Source organism: Pyrgilauda ruficollis, unplaced genomic scaffold (assembly GCF_017590135.1).
Source record: "Pyrgilauda ruficollis isolate IOZ18807 unplaced genomic scaffold, ASM1759013v1 scaffold35, whole genome shotgun sequence".
Lineage (NCBI taxonomy): Eukaryota > Metazoa > Chordata > Aves > Passeriformes > Passeridae > Pyrgilauda > Pyrgilauda ruficollis.
The window spans coordinates 5,760,874-5,784,808 of record NW_024524934.1 but is presented as its reverse complement, the minus strand read 5'-3'; the positions used below and the strand labels follow the sequence as shown (position 1 = coordinate 5,784,808).

At 41.7% G+C, this 23,935-nt stretch overlaps 2 protein-coding genes across 6 annotated transcripts; both read left to right on the top strand.

The window, feature by feature from the left end:
- Positions 1-5,674: 5,674 nt before the first annotated feature.
- On the top strand, positions 5,675-12,268 carry LOC121357847. Its single transcript, XM_041475521.1, has 2 exons — positions 5,675-5,811; positions 11,427-12,268. The coding sequence occupies exon 2, from the start codon at positions 11,543-11,545 to the stop codon at positions 12,266-12,268; it is 726 nt and encodes a 241-aa protein (XP_041331455.1). The 5' UTR covers positions 5,675-5,811; positions 11,427-11,542.
- On the top strand, positions 11,970-22,845 carry RBM24 (RNA binding motif protein 24). Of its 5 annotated transcripts, none has more exons than XM_041475526.1 (6): positions 12,009-12,548; positions 13,014-13,137; positions 13,336-13,453; positions 14,237-14,291; positions 14,646-14,776; positions 20,724-20,862. In XM_041475526.1, exons 1-5 carry the CDS (start codon positions 12,381-12,383, stop codon positions 14,733-14,735), a joined length of 555 nt encoding a protein of 184 aa, XP_041331460.1. In that variant the 5' UTR covers positions 12,009-12,380; the 3' UTR covers positions 14,736-14,776; positions 20,724-20,862. The 5 variants fall into 5 exon arrangements, with proteins under 5 accessions (XP_041331458.1, XP_041331456.1, XP_041331460.1 ...); XM_041475525.1 differs by having other exon boundaries at positions 14,646-14,760; positions 20,724-20,861; XM_041475524.1 differs by lacking the exons at positions 13,336-13,453; positions 14,646-14,776 and adding an exon at positions 19,806-19,857 and having other exon boundaries at positions 11,970-12,548; positions 20,724-22,845.
- The last annotated feature ends 1,090 nt before the right edge of the window (positions 22,846-23,935 follow it).

Genomic DNA, 23,935 nt, shown 5'->3' with positions numbered 1-23,935 from the left:
TTAAATAAGATCTGTACAACAGAAAAGGGAACCAACGAAATATGGTCACTATGGCAACAAATATTTTCTGGATGTAATTTTGCTTCTGATCAGCAAAGGCGTCCCCATGTTCCTAACAATGGCAAAAGTTGTCAGGCTTTTCTTGTTTGCTTGTTTGTATTAAATGTGTTCTTACAGAGTGAACCAATAAATGTAACATTCAAGTATTTTAGACAAAGGTCCCTTTTCAGAAGTATTTCACGCTAGTTGAAAAAAAATATTAGAAACTTGAAAAAGAAATTAGTTGTTTTCTCATCTTCTTACTGCTCTCCTGCCTCACTGGTACAGAGCGAGCCTCTGCTAGACTGAGACATTTCATAGGCTCCAAATCTGCATTCAGATATAAAAGTGATCCCTTCACCACCACCAACAGCTGAAAGCAAGGTTAGAAAAAAATGATGCCACAAACCAAACTGCTGTTTTCAACAGGCAGTGCTGGCTGACTCCTTCATCAATATCAAACAAAAACAGAAAATAAAAGATGCTCACACTTCAGCAGACCCCACCTGCAAAATAGTCTTCTGGCCATGTCAATCACAAAAGTTAGGCCCTACATGCAGTACATGCTGGAAATGTCCAGTTCATGTCTTGGTCAGGTACATAGTCTCTGAACTCACCAACTGGGCCACAGCCTCCTTGGAGTTTTGCAAATTTCATGCTTTGTGGATTGAGTCTTTGATAGGTAGATTTTTCAGAGGGGTTTGTGAATTTGTCTGCACTTGGTGGAACTCAAAAACACTGAGGAGTTGTCTGAGCTTGCTCTCTTTTTTATTTTTTTTTTTCCTTGAGTACATAAAACAACTTTTCCAAAATAGTTTCAAACACCCATCTTGTCCATTGCTAAATGAGAGGGCATTTCCAGGACAGGTCTGTATTTCCTCTCCAGTTTTACATTCCTGGTTTTCTTATAATCAGTGGCCTCAAAGGAATGCAGTCAGTCCACCTACTTTTTTCCTTTCCTTAAAAACTAACAAATCCACTGGCAATGTCAACCAAATGCACCAAAGGAAATCAGTCCTCAGAGACTGTCAAGATTTTACAAGTTTCATGAAAATAGTTCTTTGGTAGAGAGAAGTGATCTTTTCCATGCCATGACTCCCAGAAAAGTTTGTTCACTTATCACATATGCAAGAATCTGTGTTAGCACTGGGGCAAGAGGCAAAAAAGTACCCATGCTTCTGATTGCCCCACTCAAGGGAAATAGTTCAGTGAGAGCTGACACCTTTTTTAGACACTGATATAAATCATGGCTCTTCATGAAATCAGCCTTTGTGACTCCCAGTATACCTGACCTTGCCAATCTTACACAGACAATTAAACTGTTAATACAGATCTTTAAGTATCTCTTCACAGTTACCTGTGCCAACTCAGATGGGAAGTTTTAGATTGAGGTCACTCTCCAGCGTAGATTTATTCATTTATTTATTTATGATAATTATCATGTGATATTTTGGAGAAGAGAAATCTATTTATGCAAGAGCCATTAGGTTTGTAAAGCTCAAGCCATGCCCTCCACACAACAGAAACAGCAGCAAAGCCATACAAAGATGCCAGAGTAAAGGATATGCTCAGCAAGCCTCTGACTTGCAAAATCTGGGGTTGTTTTTCTTCTCTTTCCTCAATGCAGGAAATTCACGCTAGCAAAGAAGCTATAGCTGAAATAAGGTATTTAGAAAATCAACAACAAAATAGTTGGAGCTGACATGACTACTTTCCCTCTGATCTCTAGCCTCTGAGCCCCTGCTGTCACAACTCACCTTCTGGATACAGCAAAGAGAGCAAAGGAAACTGATGACCTCTCACCCACATCAGCACCCACAGCAGCAGCACCAGTGCATTAGGCCAGGTTGCTCTGGGAATATACAGCTGGATTTTTGGCATAATATTTATCTTCTTAACTCATACAGTGTCTTTAAGCAAATATTCCTAGTAAAATTAAATGCTGCTAGACCTCTCTTATATTAAAGAATGCCTTCATGTCCCCCTGTGCATGGGTGAGGAATTCATAAAATCTGAGGTCCTTTATGTTTGCATTGAGAGGGTACCCCCACCCTCAACGTGGCTGTTTGTCAGTGGGGTGACAACTGCAATGCAGAGTTATCTGACATTTGTTTTCTAATGCACATGCTATTTCAAAAAGAATAATGTAAATGTAAATAAATGCGAAGGAATCCTGAGGACAGAAAAATATTTACCAAAAAACCACTTAATGAAAAGCCCACATATTGCTCTGTATTGTTTCACTGACCATATATATATGTTAATTCTTCTAAGCCTCATTTGCCTAACAGCATGGAAACTGCCAGCATTTTAAGAGCTGCTATCAGATAACTTGAAATGACATTAGACAGACCATACAAACAGCACGCAGACTCTAGTGACTGTTTCCTTGGATCTGATCTGAGATGCAGCATGGTTTTGCTACATGTAGACTTTAAGGTTGCTGGACACCACCTGAGTCCCTAAGCTTCTGTGGTAAGAGAAGTTACACAATACATTGCAACTCTGAGAAATGTCACGTGTTGGAGACTGATCTGAAATTTTTATTTATACCCTTGCCAGTCCAGGGGGTTGTTTTTCCCTGCTTCTATCTTCTCATACTTGGCTGTCAATTCTTACTCAGTGAGATGAGAAAACTGAATTTCACTTTTAGGACTGTTTTCATGATGCATCTAGGGTCACAGCAGTACAGAGAATCCCCAAGCCAGAACTCCCTGTGCTACACACTAACTCAAAACAGTCACAGAGAGAGACAGGCGGTATGGATCTCAACTGCAGAGATACTCTGAGATCGTGAAAACATTGTGCATGTACTGAACTCATTAAAAGGAGCTCTATTACTTTCTAGGGTCTTTTCACGTGTTTCAGAAGATGCCTGTTAGGATGACAGCACAGACAAAACCAGCAAACTTACAAAGGATGCCTTTACAGAAGAGGGAGGAGAACGGAACAAATCCTCCAGAACAAGCTGTATTTCTAGTACACAACTATGCATCCTTTCACCAAGATTTCCTCCATTTAAATAAGATTATGAAAATATTTTCCCATCCCCTGCATATAATGTCAAATTTAAATTACTCTTCTTACTCACTAGTATTTCTCATGAACTTCTCATCTGGTTGCATTTAGAGTATCTGTTTTTTTCACGCCAGCTGCCTTCCCCCATCTCTCCATTTCAATAAAACCTGTTAACACACTTGAGAGTCAAACATGAACAAAAAATCTCCTATTCCTTCCAAAGTATGGCATTCATGAAGATGTCATAAATAAATAAACATTCTCTAGTGTTCTGTTTCTTTTGTCTAGCTTATTGGTGTTGAGAAACCCTCTTCGTCATTTATTTATGTTGGTATTTTATTTCCTTATTGAGTTTCAAAGATGAAAAGAGAAAAATAAGTACCAAGGAAATAGCTGAGAGATTGAAATGACCAAGAATTTTCCCAGGGAGGTTAAAAAAAATATGCTTTAATATGAAGAAGTTGGTGTCTCATTATTTAATTTAATATACCTGCTTTTTATATGGAATGCACGACATTCTGTGTATGAGAGTAGACAGCAAGCCAGTATAGTAAAATCAATGTGCAGGAATGCAGTTTCTTCCAATTCGGATTTAGTGATATTGCATTTTACTCCCCTAAAAGACTGTTGTGCTTCGAAGCAAGGCAATCCTGCCTAGTCCAGCCTTATTCAAATGGCAGAATATGTACAGATCAGACAGCAAGTCAGTTTTGCACCGATCCACTGAGGTCCCCTGCACATGCCTGCAGCGGATGCAATATCCTTACCTTTCCCCAAATTCCCTAGGGACACAGCATATGACAACATACTTGCAGCTCCCATGAAAAGACAATGTGCACAGGATCAAGTCAGCAAGTGGGATGATCTCTTTATGTCACCTCATACTTCATTAGAGATCTTGGTAAATTGATCAAATCTCAAAAAATTATTGCTCAGACTCTAATTTTAAAACAAATTGATAAACCTCAGTGAAAATTAACAGACTTTGACAAATGCTAATTGGGTAGGTAAGATGCTTATCTTAGGTCTCACAATACAGTCTACCTTTTGTGACTTAAAAACTTCAAGCACTACACCTAATTCTTATATGCAACTAACATGAAAATTTAATTGTTTCCTGTTGCCTGGGTCCATTTTTCAAAGCCACAGTAATTCTTTGGTAGAATTAAATCCAGTTTGATCCTTGTACATGGCTCACCAAAGGACAATGTAGTATCTTTTCTACAGCACTGTTAAATACACTCACAGTTGTATTTTCTCAGAAAAGGTCCTTTCTAGAGGTGAAAATGGAGGCATTAGAACACAGCATGCTTTCTGTGTCCTACTTCATAACCTCACACCTTATATGAACTGTGAAACTTAAGACTAAGGGACAAACATGACAAACCAGCCAAACAGTACTATTTTTATTCTCATGACAAAGCCTGTGTTTGGTTGGTTGGGTTTTTTTAACTTCTTTTTAAAGACAAAAGTCATGCCTTTTCCAACTGAGGACAATAAAGGCTGTAAGAATGCTTAGAAACCTCACATTACCTTACTGGGTTGCAGCAATAAGTATGTAGATGCTACACTGACGAAACTCCCGCTCCTCGAGCGGTAACATGCTCAAACTTCCACTTATTCTGCAAAACAAAACAATAAAAAAACCCCAACCTGCTGCATAGTTTTGAAGCTGTAGCCCTTGGGCCTAGAATCTTACAGGTTAAACTTACAGGTAAATTTTTGACAGAATTTGACTTTCAAATTTGTAGGGTAAATGTAGAAAGCAGTGGTGACAGTGCAGGCAGAGCTCCTCCCTTCTGAGTCACTTCTGCTTGGATATCACAGGAAGACGGGAGCAGTGCTGTATACCTGCAGGTGTCACCTTACCAAGGGATCGTACTACAGCGATCCTGACCTTTTGGCAGGGTGTGAAGAAAGCGTCCACGATCTTTTGCAGATGGAGGGTTATTCCACTTTAGTGTGTGGGCCAAATTCTAACTCTACCTCGTTTCTACCTACCAAAGAAAGAAAACGGACAGGAAAAAAAAAATATCTCCAAACCAGCACAGATCATGTGGTCTGACAACCCTTGAAGAAGAGGAATGCTGTGTTACAGAGGAGCGCTGGCCGTACCACAGCAGCAGGTGGTGAGACTCAATGCAGGGTAGTAAATCTCTCCAAGGTCCTTCTGGAATGAAGGCACTGAACAGCCATCACATGCTGCTATTTTTTTAACAAATCACATCTAATCCAACAAGTGGAACCACCTAAAAGCTATTGTTATATTGAAGCTATTTTTAGTTGAAGAAACCAAGACTGCAAAGTAAACTGGATAGTAAGAAGCTCAGACTAAAAATACTTGACAGTAACATGATATCTTTGGATCAGAAAACATGGCTGTGCTAGTAAACAAGCTACTTTCTCCTACAGCACAACTCATAAGCACGGCAATACACCGTCTGTCCAGAGAGACAACAGTGCATAAATGGGATGACCTCCAGCTAAAGTCCATCTTCCCTCCGAAATCCTCTCTTCAGCCCTTGCAGAGAAAGTCTCAAGCTTTAGTCTGATTGTCCAAGTCACAACATGAAGAATTCCTCCACATCCCTAGCAAAAAATGCTGTGAGAAGAAGATGGAGCACAAATCTAATTCATCTGCATTTCCTCTACGTGTTTTTGTGCCCCAGATACCTCCAGAGGAAAGGAGAAGACAGTTCTCTGGAGCAGTTGTCTCTCTTCTTTGCCCATGCTATGATTAGCAGACATCCCTGGGTGAGTGCTGAGGAACACTGAAACCTCTCTTTTCCTCTAAATGAAAAAGTAGTCAAGGGAACATTTTGGACTCTAATTGCTTCAGCAGTGAGGTGAAAGCAAATTTTCTTGCAAACTCAGCTTCCCCAGTACAAGCAATACTAGAAAAACTAAGTCCTTTAAAAAAAAAAAAAAGGTTGGGTTGAACTTGACAAATGAGGATGTGGTATTTTCTGGCCATAAATTAGAACCTTCCAGCTCTCTGACAGGAAAGCGCAAGTCACTCCTCTGGAGGGCTGAGAGTGCAAGAGGCCGCTGACACGGCTATTCCTGAATCCAGAGCTGCAGCACTATGGCATTCATGTCATCAGTTTCTCACTAAGGACTAAGGGGCTGAAGCATGTTTGAATGAGCTCTTCTCTGCATTTCTAGCCATGTATCCATATTTCATTTCTACTAACCTACTTCTGCTAAGAGATGTGCAGTGTTCTATGAGGCTGATGTCTGGCATACAGCTTGTCGACTGCCAGTTTAATCCCTTGTAATAATAACTGGCGAGGGTTTAGTGTATGTCTTTCACCAGCATCCCCATATTTGTTTATTTTTTCTTTTTCCATTTATTTGACTGCAGGTCAGACGCAACTTGATGAAATTTGGTTTAATTTCTTTGCTTTTAGTAGTGCTTCACCAGTTTAGACTGATTGAGAATTTTTTCTCAACAGTATTCTTTGTACCAGACTTCTTGTTTTGCATACAAAATACAAGCATGTAATGAGTTTTGTGTTTTATCAGTCCAGGCTATGTGTATGTGGCTCAGCAGACAGGTCCAAGCACTGGTTTTCCCATTGGGCACTATGGTGGGGTGTGTGTACAACATTTTAAATATGCACAGGAGTGTGCTTAGCAGGCAGTCATTCAGCTGTCATGCCACACGGAACACCAATGCGATTTTGCAGATTTGTTAAATGTCTCTCAGTTGCCTGTGATCAGGACAGGTAAGCATGAGACTTAGGTGTTTCACACTCCAATTTCTAAGTTTTAGCTAGTCTGCAAATCCCAATTTATTGCTTCCCTGACACAACTGCCTTGCTTTTTGTCAACATTAAGAATCATTTTTCTAACCCTGAGTGTGTTCCATGGTGGGTGTGAGAGCTTTGTGATTCTGCAGGTTCAGCCTCTGTAATTCGCTCCCTCCATTACAGCATCCTAGGACAACTTCAGTTCACACCAGGCACCAGCCTCATTTACTTTCTGAACTGTTCCAGCACTGGACAGCACTGTTCAGTATAGCACCCATGACTTGGTATTCATAAACCCTTTCCCTTGGTTTTTTTTTTTTTCCCTAAGATACCTTTTCCTTGTGTTCCCCTACCAACATGACGTGCATTGTAACTTTTATGGATGCCTTCAACCTCTGGCTTCACTCATCATTCACCTCTGCTTCCCCTGACATGCCTATTATTTTCCTACAGATAGGCAATGTGTCTTAAATCTACAGTTCTACAAGCTTTGAATTTTGTTTGCTGGATCACTGAAATTCTGTGTCACCTCTTCCACTGCCCTTTAAAGGGAAAAATATTCCCATCAGAAATTATACCTGGTGGTTGACATTTGGTGATTTAATTGGGAATAAGGATGTTTTCATAGTTGAAGTTCATGTGGCTTAGAGCTCAAATACTGTAACAAAAGGGACTTTGGAATACAGCAATATTAATAGGTTTCAGGGGGAAAAAAAATCCTATGATGAAATCTGTTATAACTGGGTCACTATCAGGAGAGAGATGGTGGAAGCTTCCCCAGTTAGGAGACTTAGCAGAAATTCACAATTCAAGAACATGAGTGCACTACCTACTTTATGCTTCCCTAGGCAAAGTCAAACTATCACCCATGTAGCACACACTGAGCAGAGCAGAGGTTAGACATTCTGCTCTTCTCTGTAATGGGACATGGTTGGTGGAAGTGCAAAGATTAGCAGACAAAGCTGTGCCTAATGTTATCAGCTGAATGCTTTCACGGAGCTATGGCATTATGGAACTTCAGCAGAAATGTCTCACTGACCGAACTGATCTTACTAGGTTAACAGAGAAAGAATTACTTTTATTTTCAGCCCTGCATAACAAATCATGGTGGTTTAGGCCCCAGGCATTCTAATAATAGTGTTAGCAAATAAAATGTGCATGTAAGTATATGTATACATATATGTATATGTATATGTATATAGAAATTCCAGCCGCGTTTAATTGATGGAGCAGTGAATGTTCCGAAGACCACTATTATTTACTGAAATAAAGCACTAGCAAGAATGACTGGTGTGCAATATAATCAGGGTCTTTGTTGTTTCCAGAAACCTAATGAATGAACACACAACATCCATTGGTTTCCAACATGACAGGCATATGGTGCTCATAAATAAATAAAAAGCATGATATTACAGTTACGCTGATACCACTGAGTGGCAACATTTGGTAAACTGGAAAGCTATCTATTCTATCCTACCTCCTCAGCAAAAACACAAAAATCTCTGAGTAAAACCAATTAATTGTGACTGATAGCTTTTGGGGTTTCCTCCCATTAAGCCGTGTTACTAGGTTCCAAATGAAACACTAGATCACTTTCTCATTTATAGCTTCGGATATATATATTTTAAAACCATTAAAATTACATAGAAGGTAAGTGGCAACTATAATACCCTTCAGCAAAAATATCTCTGTACCTAGGAGAGATTCCCAGCAATATAAAAGACTGCATCAGGACCTGGGTGCCTATGTTCTACTTTGATTTAAAACTGAGATCCTGAAAAGGCCAAAATAGCTGCCTACAGGAACAACCCTGCTCTTTTACAGTGATCTACTGTTCGTGGTACTTACCCAAACATGGGTAACCCTGGTTCAATTTCCAAATTTCCATGTGTTTAGGAACCTCAGTCTCACATCTCTCCCAGGAATGCTCCACCGAGACACTCCTTTTCCACAAGTTCTCACTTCTTGCCCAAACTGCCACACTTCACCAGTGGCATCATTCCTGCAAAATTTGCAGCATATAGGAATACATTTCTTTCTGCTACACTTGCATTCCAAAGCCACAACCAGATCCCTAGCAATAAGTCATTAGCTGATCCACCTCAAAACACCAAAATACACCAAAATACATATTATCTCAAGCAACTGGGAAAATGACACTGGTGAAGTTGTCCACGGACTTCCCTTCAGCACAATAAATGCTGTACAGTCCATGCCTTTAAATCTTAAAATCCATTAGTCTTGACTGCAAACTTAGCCAGACATCCAGCATGGCCAGGTAAACACTGTCCCACCAACTCAAGCTAACTTCAGGCTAATCCTCATCTGAATTCATCCAGATTCATCAGTTTTCTGTGGGACCTACAGATTCTGTAGATAAGCCTCACTCTTCAAGCTTTGGAGAAACCTGCCCTCCACAAAGACACAAGCCCCAGTCAGTCCAGAACATTTTCACAATGGGTGAATCAGAAAGAACTCCCTTTCTAGGCTGTACATGGTAACCTCCTTTGGGTTAAGACTAGCCCAAAATCTGGAGTTAACATATGGTATATGAGAGAAGCATACAATATATTCCTGATCACTAAAGTGTTCAAATGGTCTTTAATTGATTTCCATATGATAGAGGTCACCTTTCTCTTTGGGTAAACCTAAAGTGGTGATTAAGACTGAGATATTATTGGAAAATATTTTTATTTCTGAGGGCAGCTGAAGGAGTAGATAGCCTCGTGCAAGTAGAATCATATCAGCCACAGTTAGGTCATAAGATCATGCATCCAAGAGCTGGAGCTCTGTGTTTGTTTTTCGCAGATTATTCCACACAAAAATAAAGGCTTGTGTTGACAGTGGACTGAATGGACTAGAGGAAGTTGCAAATGATGGGGTATCACTTCTCTGGGATTTAGGTAAGGATTCCTAGGAATCCTAAGGCTGGAAAATCATAGCCTAGATTCTGTCAGGACCACCAAGGCAGAAAAAAGTCTAGAAGGGATGTAAGGTAAAACTGAGTTTTGAGGAATTATACTTCAATAGTAGGAGTTGTTTTCCTGTGATGGTGTTTGTGATACAGTTCAGTTATAGGAATGAATAGAGAACTGTATTTATTCCTGAATTTTACTGGGATTGCCATCTTAAATTGAGGGTGCTAATACAGTAGTAGGACTGTTGTAGCATAGCTTACAGGATATATGTTGATCTGTTAATGGCCAGCTTCACTTCTGGTTTTACAGAAGAGGATGTGTTAGCCTGTCAGAGTAGGTCGAAAACTGTAATGGAGATATTTTGAATTAGCAGTATGAACAAGGGCTGCTTGATGAACCCTACCTAAATGCAAGAAGCTTGTCTTTTGTTGAGACAGAGGTGTGGAAAGTTAGGGTTTTCTTCTGAAAAAAAAAAAAAACCAACCAAAAAACCAAAAAACTAACAGGATTTTTTTCTGAATCCTGGACAACCTGCTGTTGCTGCTAGACCAAAAAGCTAGATTTTGGGTTTGGGTCTGTCAATGTCATCAGTCTTCCACTTGGGCTGAAAAAGGTGAACTCCTAAATACGTCTGCAAGTATTTCTGGGACAGCCAAATGTTGCTTTTCTGGCCTTCATACAGGAGTTTGTGCAATGACCGGAAAGCCAGTCTAATTCACCCTTTGTGCAGACACAAGACACTCAGGAGTGCTGGGCACAGCAAGGAAAAGGAAACATGATGGGGTGGACTACATTTGGTTTCAGATGAACTTTTTAGAAGTTCATCTTCTAGGTCCACAGGGGTCTGAGAAGTTAAATGCACTACTAAGTGGGCTGTGTGCTGCAGGGCTTCATTGAGCACTGACACCCTTAGCTGGGCTACTATTTAAGTTCAGGTCACTGGGCTAGCGTTTAAAGTTACGATTATCCCTCGGAACAGAAGTGGCTGGAGTGTCAGGTTTAACACAATGTTCCAGACCAACAGGAGAGTCAAGCTGGAAGACATCTGGGGACAGAGTTAGCTGACATAACTGAATTTAGGTGAACGTCAAGGGCTTGTCATAATTTAACTTGAAAAGCAACATTTATGTCTCATTGTGCTAGATTTCACTTGAGTTAGCCTTAACATGTTAAAACAAATTTAATCTGGAGAGTCTGAAGGGTCAAGTAGGGTTTAGTGACAGCATGGCTTAGGATTGGTATAGGTATAGGCCATTAGAACTAGGAAAGTTACTGATGAAAAAATCAAATGGAGCTAAGGTTAGATATGGGCAAAGAGGGCCTGAGTTTAGGGCGAAGTGTTCTCATTAGGGTTAATGTTTGGTACCAGAGGGGCTGAAGAACTTTGTCCTGCAAATGTCCTGCAAATGATGCATTGCTCATTTTCCTAAGCGTGAGACTCTTCATAGGGAAAAGCCTAGCAGACAGAAGAAGGTGAAAGAGGAAAAAGAGACACACAGTACTTATCAAGACTTTGGGACTGCAAGAGGATGGTTTAGAAGTCTATACACATATGCACATCTGTTTTCCCCAATCTTTAACCTTCCTCCCATCCTTCCGGTCTCCCTGTGAGTCTCCCTTCCCCCCAACTCCCAAAGTCCTCTGTCTCTTCATGTCACACAGACATTCCTTTCTTTATGTTTCTCTTCATCATTCCCAGTCCCAGCATTGGGCAGAGGCAGCAAGAGAAGAGAAAAACAAGGGAAACAGCTTTACCATTTTTTTCGTCTTGTGACCGAACAAACAGCAAGAACCACAACCACCAGCACCACCACAATGCAAATGGATGTGTTGCAGCACCATAGTCTTGCTAGCTTGGAGAGAGTAGTAAGTGAAGGTTGCAGAGGTTTGACCACAAGCCTTCGGGGAGGGATCGAAGCATTTGAGGACCGCCAGCAGCCAGTGAGCCGGCTGTGCCCGCGGGCTCTCTGGCCGGCCGGGCACCGCTGTCCCCACCGGCCCCTGTCTCCTGGCACTCGCTGTTTGCAGCAAACCTGCCTCGAAGGGCACCGGGCGTCCCCGAGGGGCACCTCTGAGGCCGCCCCTGTGCTGGCGGCCCCGAGGCCCGGCTGCCGCCGCACGGGGGGCATCCAGCTGTTGCCGACAGCTGAGTGTCAGCCCCGGCCGCGCCGCGGCCGAGCGCGGGGTCCGCCCCGCCGCCGTCCCCGCCCCTGCGAGGAGGAGGAGGAGGAGGAACCGAGAGTGACCGACCCGGTGGCTTTTAGGGGGGAGGCCACTCAGTTGTTAGAGCCCAGGCCCTGCACTCCTCTTCCAGCTGCTGTTTCTGCTCGTTTCCAGCACTACGGCCGCCAGGCTGGCTGCTGCCCGGCCTCCCCTCCTCCTTTTGCCGGTACCTACCTCAAAACCGCCCGAGGCTGCGAGGCTCCGCTCTTGAAGGAGGAGGAAGCTGGGTCTGCAAAGGCAGAAGGGAATTGCATTGTAGCTGGGTGGCGGGGGGAAAACGGGGGGCGGGGGAAGAGAGGAGAGAGGAAAAAAAATTAAAAGGAAAAAAGGAGGCTGAGTCTGGAAGCGGGTCTCGCCGCCCAGGACCCGCACGCCCCGGCGGCCACGCGTGGGTGCAGATCGCGGCGCGGCGCGCAGGGCCGGGCTGAAGATGCACACGACGCAGAAGGACACCACTTACACCAAGATCTTCGTCGGGGGCTTGCCCTACCACACCACCGACTCCAGCCTGCGCAAGTACTTCGAGGTCTTCGGGGACATCGAGGAGGCGGTGGTCATCACCGACCGGCAGACGGGCAAGTCCCGGGGATACGGCTTTGTAAGTGCCGGGGCGCTGGGCAGGGCGGTGGGCGGCTGCGGTGGGGGGGCGTCGCGGGGAAACTTCCGCGGGGGCCGCTGTGAGAGCTCGGGGCCGGGAGGGGCGTCCGGCTTTTTGCTTTTCTCTCTTCTTTCTTTTTTAATTTTTTTAAGGGGGGGGAGAATTACTGAATAAGGAGATTGAGGGGGGGAATTGCCCAATTCCTCGCACACCGCCGGCGCGCCTGTTGCTCGCTGATACGGCCGCTGCGGGGTTTATCTGCCGGCGGCCGAGCTCGGCCCGCGCCCTCCACCCTGCGCCCGCCGCGGCTCCCGGCGCCCCGCTCCGCTCGGCGGGCGGGCCGGGGCCGGGGTCCGGCCGGGGGCCCCTCGGCGCCTCCCGCGGGTACGGCCGGGTCGCTGCTGTGGGCGGGAGGCTTCTCCTTCCCCGCGGGAAGGGATCTAACGCGCGGCATCGCCCGTTAAGGTCACCATGGCTGACAGAGCTGCTGCTGAAAGGGCTTGTAAGGACCCCAACCCCATCATCGATGGCAGGAAAGCCAACGTGAACCTGGCGTACCTGGGTGCCAAGCCGCGGATAATGCAGCCAGGTGAGGAAGCAGCCCTGAATGGCTTTTATCTCCGTACCTCAGGTTTCTGAAGAGAGTAAAACTTCAAAAAAGGTGGTGCTGCCCTCCACCTTCCTGAAGTACGCACACAGTTGGGCGTGCTTTGGTTTTGATTTTTAAATGAAGCATGTAGTAATTTTCTGGCTATTTTGCACATGTGCCTTATTTCAAAAACAAAAGCGATCAGAGATAAAATTTCTGGAGTTCCCCAGGAAGACTTGCACAGCTCAAACACTTCATTGGTTATTCCTGCTGCTGGGAATGTGGTGGCGCTGACCATTTACAGTATCGTTGCAGGGTAAGATTGGCCTAGGAGTGAATCGCTTCCAATGTGTGCGGTCTTATTAACACAAACAATATCTTAATACAAACTTCTCAAGCAGATGGGAGCTATTATGCAGATTTTAAAATGAAGTGGCTTTTCCTAAGACCACATCTGAGACAATCTGATGTCCTAGCCACTTCCCAGAATGCTGCTTTGCAGCAAGAGTGAGAGGAGCGTGGAGTGTGTGCACATTTGTGCTCTAAAGGAGGTCATTCTGAATTCCCCTGTGTTTAGCTTGATGAACACTTGTGCGAGTAATTAAGTGCCCGCCAAGGAAAGACAAGGTTTATGCTAGGGTGTCTGGAGAACAGAAATGAAGTTGGGATTTGACCCCCTGTGCTAAGTCCTGATGAGTAGGGGTGACTTAAATTTTAAGTCTGTAGAAATTACACAGCTACACTGAGGAATGGAAAGTACCATACAGTCATTCAGATGCTAAAATTAGGGATCCAAATGGAGCACCAAGTAAAATGTGAACGAAACCCCTGTACTTGTTTAGAAAATGTCATTTTCCTAAACATCTCTAGGAAAGCAAATGCTTTACTGGTTTAAGTTATCTGTGTGTGTGTATGGACTGATATATTGCTTTCTGATTTTTGGTTCTACAGCCTTTCACCTGTTGTTACTGCAGGCTGTTAGTAAAGGCTCTTACTCTGTGGGGTTTTTGTGTGTGTGTGCGTGTGTGTGTATATATATAGCATAAATAAGTGACCACAAAACACCCATACAGGGAATGTGATGTGTTTTTGTTGGTAGGTTTTGCCTTTGGTGTCCAGCAGCTTCATCCAGCTCTCATACAGAGGCCTTTCGGGTAAGTCTCAATGGGACCTCAAACAGGGGAGGAAAAAAATCTTTTTTTAAAAAAAAGGAAAGAAAAAGTATGATTGTTGAAGGCCTCTTGCAGTAGCATCCTTAAAGCTGGCCAGCACTGCTGAAGCTCTCAGATTTATAAATGTATACTCATAAATGCGCTCACCTTGTTGGTCATGTTCTAAATGCCGCAGCTGAGTCAAGTTGTGTGGGACGTGGCCCTTCCGACTAAGCAGTCCAGTCCCACATGACCCTATGATAAAACAAGGAGGTATGACTTGATGCAAGATTGCTGTGCCCCATTTCTCTTTTTTCAGCTTGACTCAATGTTATTTATCTCTTTCTAATCTGACAGGGATCGTTTACAGTTAAGATAACTGATCAGAAGGATATGATGATAAGAGGTGGAATAGTTCTGTTTGGAATTAAACTCTGTAACCAGTAGACTCAAACACAAACAAGCTAAAATGGTGATTAACGATGCATGTATGTTTTTTCATATAGTCAATAGACCTCCGTGTGCTTTTTTTTTATTTATTACAGTAATGAAGTGGTGTTGATAGCTAAACTGTGTGCTTTTATTTAATTGAAAGAGCTGTAGTGAAAGTTTTTTGGGGGGGATCTTTTTTAATTTTGGTTTTGTTGTTGAGGAGTGACTTTGCCATGGGGAGCAAAGGGCCTTTTTTTTCCTTGCTTTCAAGCTGTAGCCTGTGACTTTTTTAACCATATTTTGTAGTGAGTGCTAAATTGTGTGACTTCTTGATTTTTAAGTAAATCAACATATTGCTTGCATGTTCATAATTTTTGGGAGGTTTGTTCTTGGGAAGGGTGTGAAGCTCTTTATTAACGATGTGCGTCCATTTGGGCTTTCTAATTTGAGGGAATTTTTTCTTCAAACTGTCTTTAATATGTAGTGCATTTCTCCTGAATTTGAGTATAAACTATTCCTAAGTGGAACTAACTCTCGCTTTTTATAGGCATATCATTAGGAGGTGAAGTCTGCTATAAGCTTTCCATAGTGTCTCTTCACTAATGCACAGTGACTGAGAAACTCATTGCGAAATAGTGCATTTTGCTAATTAATGCATAAGCTAACAAGAAAGTAGGGAAAAATGAGTCACAAATGTATTTTGTTTATTTGGTTAGAATGGCTTTAGATTATCATACTTATCTGTTATTAAGCAACAACAGCTTCTCAGTAATTTGATTTGTCAGAATGGAAGGAAACAGTTCCTATCCTGAAAACCACAGGAAAAAGTTTTTTCTAGAAACTTCATGTAATTTTAAAAGAGCGTCTTGATTCTTCCAAGAGTGGGGAGGCTGTAAAAACTTTTTGCTTTTTTTTCTACTTTGTTATGATTATCCTCTACTGTATTTTGCTTGCTTCTTTGAACTGTGAGATGACAGTGTGTATGCAGTGATCAGTTTATGATGCCTGCACTAAGGTAGACAGGAGGCAGAACACCTCCTCTCCAGAGCTGTTAAAACACTTGTTGAAAGGGAACTACTGAATTGTGCAGGGATCAGCTGTGGAGAGACTAAGTATTTGCTGAGCACAACAGAAAAGGAGGATCTGTGGCAGTCTCTTGCTTAAAGGACTCTGCAAATATAGGAGTCTTTCTTGCTTTCCTTACCCAGAGCCAACAATAGATGACATAAACCATGTTTAAGTCAGGGAAATCCTTCCAGCAAGCTGCATAAGGTTGGATTTCTAATGCATTGCACATAAATCTGAAAGAATGTTGGTTGCAGAGTCATGTATGTATGAAATTGGTAATTTTTCATCTATCCTTGGCTGTTGCATTTCTTTTACTGTGCGTAAACAACAGAGATTACCAATCCTTCCTCCTCCTCAGAATTTCCAGTGACCTGTACCTTTATCTAAAGTATGTGGTTCAGATTAAGGAGAACAGCATTCATTAGGATGAATGAACATGTCCATTCACTTCATTGACAGTAAGAGGGGATGTTTCAGCGCTTATTTGAATCTCTTTCTGTTGAAGAGTTCACTTTTGCTGTGTGGTTTGCGCTGAAATACATGGTCACCCTGAAGCCTTTTTTCTTCCTGTGCAGTTGCACTTTGGAAGTACACTTCCCTAATACGCTGTGTGAAGCAGGCTGTTGTGGTGATTCAGCGCCAATACTCAGCTAATCCATACACAAAAGCTTCCAATGTTTTGTGGTTCAGTTTTGGGTTTTTTCCCTAACAGTGCAAATTAGTGAGGTACTCCCATATTTTGGTATGGTCAGCTGTGTTTTAGAATCACAGAATCATAGAATGGCCTGGGTTGAAAGGGACCTTCCAGATCATGTTGTTCCAACCCCTGCCATGGACAAGGACACCTTTCCCTAGACCATGTTGCTCAGAGCTCCATCCAGCCTGGCCTTGAACATTTTCAGAGATGGAGCATCCACAACATAAGGTTTCACATCTATCAAATAATAAATTTAAAATAATCTGATTATGTTACATTACTTTTACTGAGAAGATGCAGAAGTTCAATATTCAGACTTAATAAGTACAACACTGTTGTGGTGGAGGGAGACAGAAACTAGATTAGCTTCAACGCATGATGCACTTAAAATGCAGGGAATTTTTTTTTTATTCAGTGCTGCAGAATAACATTTCTTCCTGCTTTTTACATTCAGCATCTATCTTACTGTTGGTATGTTTCATAGAAAGCTGTTTGATCACAGGATTGGTTATTTACACAGCTTTGCTTTCAGGATTGTTTATTAAAATACTATCTCTGAATTCAGCAGGAATTTATGGAGGGGGAAGATGACTTTGCTTCCCAAGATAGCTTTTCTTATTTTGCTAATGTAATTTTTACTTTAATATTGGTGGGAAAAATCAGGATTATTCAGGGGTATTGCTGAAGGACATAACTGCTGTGGAGACTTTTTTATTTTCTGTCTAAAACCTGTACTTATATCAAAATGAAAACATACCCACTGTTTTCAGTAAGACCAGAGTTAAATCCAAAGTTATTAAGCCCATTATCAAATGGTTAGCTGATACAACATGCTTGATATCTTCCAAGATTTAGGCAAATCTGCCTTTCTTAAGAGAGAAGGAAAAGCCCCCTCTTGAGTTTTTGATCAAAAGACCTGTATAATACTAGACTACAGATCGTCTGAAAAGAGGGAATGAAGCTGGAACAGTCAGAAGTTAGCCTGCTGTTACGTCCTCTTAGTGGTTATCAGATAAAAGGAAACATAGTAAGGGTCTTGTATGTTTAATGTTTATGCAACCTATTTCTGTTAAAAGGAGAGCTGTTCATTGGTGAAAATCTACCCTTTAATTATGCTTACAAAAGCAAACAATGCCATGCAAGGGCCAAAGCAAAACATTTTGTTTAAAGTTAAATATCTAGTTTTTTGAGAACGTAATGCTGAGCGTTAAAGATGCACTACGCCTGCTGAATTTCTATATGCCACAGCTCTCCACATTAGTCTCAAAAGTCTTCTTTCCTTTGAAATTATCATTCACTTTATTGTTGCCTATAGGATTATTTTTGAGGTCTTTAGTTAAACATAAATCTTTTGTTATAACAACAAAGAAAGTCTTAAGGCATGTGGCAGGGATGTAGGTCATTGAATTTTGAGTATCTCAAAGCTACAGTTATTGCTAAAGTTAAATATGGCTTCTATTTTCCTTTATTGCAAGAGCATAAAACAGTAAATACACATTCCAAAATAAAAACTGCTGCCAGGAAAGAGAGCTTAAATCCTGTCAATTTCTCACACTATCACTCTGAAAAGCTTTTATTTAAAATTAAGGATAGTAAGGATTTCTGGGGTAACTGGGAATTGCTTTTTCAGCTTTTGACCTGGCAGAGCATGAAAAGCATTTGGGTTCTGAATGGCTGAGATCTTCGTGTCCTGGCCTGTGCAGTAGGTAGAAATTTACTTTGGCCATATAAAGCCATTTTACTTGACTGAAAACAGTTGTAGCATGACAGATGATCAAAAATAGCCCCACTGCAGCTTATGCTGTCAATCATCATGTGTTAAATGGCACGGTGGAGAGGAGCCTGCACAGGGTTTATGTTTATTGTAGGGTAAGATGTGGCAAACAGATAATGTTTCATAACTTCACCACCTGTTAGTTTCTTGGCTTAAATAAACCAAGTCACAAGAGCTTAAGTGGAAGCACATGTATCTTTCTGTCTTGTTCAGTGTCTTCAGAAAATCTTAGTAACATCAGTTCAGGCAACACAAGCAGCCTGATCTTACTGTCTCTTCTGTTAGAATCACTCTCTTCCATAAGTGCTGAATGTAAAGATTCCTTTGATGTGGTGTTAAATGGACTCTTTGTGATGCAAAAGAGGCTCTCTGTGACTTCAGATTTGTTTTTATACTTCTTTTCCTAAATGCTTAAGAAATATGGTGTAATGTTTATTAGAATTGTACTTGATTGGTGACCAATACAAAATGCTTGCTTATGCTCATCCATATGGAGAGCTCAGGTAATGATGTGTATTTAAATGCACAGAGCCAGCTTAAGTATGCTTCAAATGCACTTCTGGCTAATCACTTCATAAATTAGGTGAGTGTTAAAAACCCAACTTACGGTTTCGTTTTATGTTTTCTTTCCCTTCCCAATCCCTCCCTATTTGTCACTCTTTTTTTTTTTCCCTTCCCACAGTAGGAAATTAATTTCATTTTACATGTTGGGTTTTTATGATTGTGGTGTTCATGTCTTAAACATGGCAACTGAACATTTCTCTCTGCTAATACTCCTATTCAAGCAACTGAGCTCTTTTTTTCTGAAAAAGAAAACTAAGCTGTTTTAAAGTCTATCACTTACTTTAAACTGCGTTTTGCTATGATTCCAGTTTACAGTGTCCCCTCTGATTGCAAATGTTTCCTTGTTGACCACTTAGGTACACCTTTAAGCTATTTTAAAAATGAAACAAAAAATCCCCCAACAAACCCTTTCCATGAAATCTTGAATTTGGAGAATAGAGGAAACTTTTTACTACTACAGTTTTCATCTGTGCCTAAAGTGTGTTCAGAGGTTGGTGCAGTCTTTAGAGGTGTCTGTAAAGGTAAAGAAAGTTCACTATGAAACAGCAGTGAATCTGTACAAGAAGTTTTTCATGCATTTATAGAGATTCACTGGCTGGGAAGGAGTTGCATATATGAAGGACTTCTCTTTGGAAATCCAGATGGAAGACAGGGTTATGAATGTAAAATGAGAATTATACAGAGTATGTTTTAAAAATCATATTATATTATAAAATCCAACAATGACATTAACATGTATGTACACTTGTGTGCTAAGGCAAGGATATGACCAGTTTTTTAAAACTAAAGGGCTAAGTAAATAAGCCAAGAAAGCAAATTATGTGACTTGGACAAGATGGGAAAGTGTTTACGCATCTATTCAGAATGGTTCTTTCTTAAACTGTAAATTTGTGGTTTTTTTGCTCTTGTTAAGCACCAGATCTATTTAGACTTAATCTTATGCCCACCTCCCAAAAAACTCTATGCTGTATGTCTTGCATAGAAATAGACAAGCTGGCACAAAACAGGACATCAGTGACCTGATAATCAAACAGGTTTGACTCTTGTGTCCTTACGAACTTTTATAAAAGTGTGATGCACATGTACTTAGGAGTCACTGTTATGGATTTTAATAGCATCTATGTAGCTTCCCCTCAATGGCCTCTTGTGACGGAGTGAGCTGCACTATCGTTCGTTTGGAAAGTGTGATTCTTGCTGTGTTTACCACACTTGTGAACTCTATTTAAACTCCTTTGTCGCCTGTGTTGGTTTTTTTCTTATTTTTAATAAGGGTGACTGAGGTTGCAGAGAAATTAATGTGTGCTGAGTCTGCATAGCAACTTAAGTAGGGTTGCCACAATACGCTCTTTAACACGCTTCCCTGGGAAGACTTGACATAAAGTCAGAGTTCAATCATTTTGTTGCCTTATTGGCTGTTGTCGAACTCATTATAGTGATGCTGTCAAACTGCTCAGTTACTAATAATAAAAGTACTGCAGGAAGTAATTTTACTAAGAGTCGAATGGTTAAGAGAGAAGAGGGGTAATAAAAATGCCTTACAGGTGATTTGAAAAACAAGTACTGCAATTTTTCAGATGGAGTAATCAAGCTTAGTCCTTCAGAGTTGTCTTAAAAGAGACGTCAGTAATGCTGGTCCTTCTGAAGATTTGAATGGCATTAAAGATATTATCCTCAAGGAACACGGAACACCCTGACTTAACTCAGCTACAACGCTGTGCTTTGGAGCGATGCGTCTCTTCGCACCAGTGAACTGATAATTGGTCCATTGAGTCAAGTTATTGTGGCAACCCTATGCACATAACAACAACTAAATTGAGTTTGTTTTAGTTCGGAGTATGGATATGACACTTAGGCACTGACTCGCGTACCGACTCTAACTCCCTCTCCCATCTTTCAACAGGATACCCGCTCACTATGTCTATCCACAGGCTTTTGTGCAGCCCGGAGTGGTAATTCCCCACGTGCAGCCCGCAGCAGCCGCTGCTTCCACCACGCCCTACATCGACTACACCGGAGCGGCGTACTCGCAGTACTCGGCGGCGGCGGCGGCGGCCGCCTATGAGCAGTACCCGTACGCCGCCTCGCCCGCTGCCGCCGCTGGCTACGTGGCAGCCGGGGGCTACGGCTACGCCGTGCAGCAGCCCCTCACCGCAGCAGCGCCCGGCACGGCCGCGGCGGCCGCGGCGGCTTTCGGCCAGTACCAGCCCCAACAGCTGCAGACAGACCGCATGCAATAGCAGATGGACTGCCGAAGGGAGCTCGCGGGCTCTCTCTTCCTCTTCTCGGCCTTCCAGTATAAGTAGTTAACAGAGACGATTTGTAGTAACTAAGGAGCTTTAAGGAAAGCGATGCTATTGTGAAACTAAAGATTTTTATTCCACTGTCTTCATACAGTATGCATCCAAATCTTGTTGCTAGAGGGGAAGGGTAGTGCGGCATGTCTAGTTTCAAGTATCAAGCCAGAAGAAAATGGGGGGAAAAATACTGTACTGTCATGGAAGAGTGGCAGGAGTAGCAATGGGACTTCATATTTTCAAACAAACAAAAAAGAACCAAAAAAGCGCAAAGATGTACTTTCTACAGTATCAGGGAAGCAAAACTGCCTTTTATAAGTAAGAAAATGGTATCTGAGAAGTTTGAACCAGGGAAAAAACTTGAGTCAGCAATATGTAACCTTTATCCATTTAAGAGGAAACGAGCTTAAAGCACTGATTGTCCTTTCTAGCTTTCAGAAGTTGTCTTCGTGAGACAGGACCTTGTCACTGTCTCACTGACGGGCACCGAACAACCCAAGGAAGATGGCCGGCTAGTAAGATGGCGGACAGGCACCAAAGTTATTTTCTTCTCTGTCCTCTGGATGAGTGGAACTATGGAGCAAGTGATGTGGAAGTAAGGGGTGCAACAGCTGTAGAGACAATCAATAACACAGACAGTTCTGGACAGAACACATCACTCGTGCTCATGTGATGAGCTTGTCACATCCTAATCCCTCGCCCCATCCCGTTTCACTTTTGGGAAACTTTAACTGCTGGTGTCAGCTATTCTGATTCTAAAATAGGATCAGCCCTTTACTACAACAGCCTTCTCTTTCTATTTATTGCATCTATTCATAACTTGTGAATAAAGGCAGGAAGAAGCCTAACGAACTAAAACCTTTTAAGAACTGTTTTAAGGGAATTTTCTTTTCTGAAACCATTTGTACAATTTTAATATCTATTTCAGGATTATATTTAAAGTATTTATTAGCAAACATACAGTACACAAGACAACTTTTTGTTACCAAGACTGCAGTTCCTGAAGGGTTAATGGTATGTGATTTATACTGTGCCTTAATTGTTATGCTATTTAAAAAGAAATATTTATTTTGAAAGTTTTACTATGCTGCGCTCTAAAGAAAGCGACTTTAGATGTGACACTGTAAAATTATGTATTCATCTCATGGTATAAATTATTTAGTAGGCTTAGATGTAGCATATTAAATATTAACCTAATTAACTAAGGATGTTGACTTGGATTTATTTAAATTCAGTATGTGCACTGTATGAGGGTACTCTTAAATTAACACTTTTTTAGGTTTTTACATAAAATATTGCTAGTTCATTCTTTTTCCCTCTACTAGTTATTCATGTAGACCTCTCAAATACATTAGTGCCGTTTTCTCACTCATCTGTATGTAGACTGACTATTTTTCCCTTTGCTAGAAAATGCTGCTTTACATTGTCCTGTGAAACTACAATACTTGCAATTTTTATTCTTGACCGAAATGGAATTTAATATTTTACACTGTATTGGATTTTTTTTATACTTGAACAATTTCATACAAGGGAAGACAGGATAGCATTTTTATGGACTTTATCCAATGTCACTGGATTTATTTGAAGTATTCTGAATACTAGCCAGTGTTACAATGTAGACATGACTCTCCTGTGCATATTATTTATTCAGTATGTATATTGCTTTACAACATTTCAGATCTCTTAATCTATTCACTCGTATTAAAACAATAAAAAAATGTTGTCTCATCCTGTCTAGTGTTGTTCTTTCCCAAATTGTCTTATATCTTGTTTAGTTAAAACTAGAGGGGCAATCTTTTATAAAGTTTTCCTGGTCTGTGGGGTGAATAGCAGCATGTACACTGACTTCAAATACACAGATTCATGGGAACTCTATTACATGGAGGACATTCTGTTGAGGAGATGGAGAGGATCCATTCTGAGGTTTGTCCTAAAGTAATTCAGAATGGAAGGGACTTTGGAAGGTCTGAGGTCCCTTATGTCTTTGTCCAGTCAGGTTTTAAAAAATCCCCATGTGGAGACTGCACAACACTGGGTAATCTATTCCACTACCTAATTATTCCTGTTGTGTCATTTTTTTTCTCCCTTCTATCTAACCAGCACCTCCCCTGCTCATTACAGCCCTAGTCTCATTGTTTGGCAGAAAGCCCAGCCCTATCTTCTTGGTAATCTTCTCTTAGGAACTGGAAAATTGCTGTTCTCTTCCATAGGCTGAACAAACCCCAATACCTCACCTTTTCCTCACAATTCTCATGCTTCAACCTCTAGCCATCCTGCTGACCCTTCAGCGGAGTCGTTCAAGTCTGCCAGCAGCTGTCATGTACTGGGAGCCTCTAGACTGGACCCACTACGCCAGCTGTGGTCTAATGAGTGCTGAGTAAAACGGAATAATCAGTCTCCTTGATCTGCCATCTGTGCTCCTGTTGATACAGTCTGATGCACTTTCACTCCTGCCAGAGTTTACCGCTGACTCCTGAGAAGCCTGCCCCAAGCCTCCCACGTCCTTTTCAGCAAAGCAGCTAACTAAGCCATGGGGGTTATTCCACCTGAGATAAAGAGTGCTCTATTTGTCCTGACTGAACTTCATGATGTTCCTGTTGACCTAGTCCTCTGGCAAGTAGAGATCCCCCTGAATGGCAGGCCTGATCGCTAGCATGTCAAGTACACCTTACATTAAGTATCATCAGTTCACAGACCTGACTGTACTGCATCCCATCTCTTCCTCCAAGTTATTCATAAAAGTATCAGACCAGCCAGATGCCAAAGAAACTCCACTGTAACCAGTGGAGACAGAGCATAAGCCCTTTTGACCAATGAT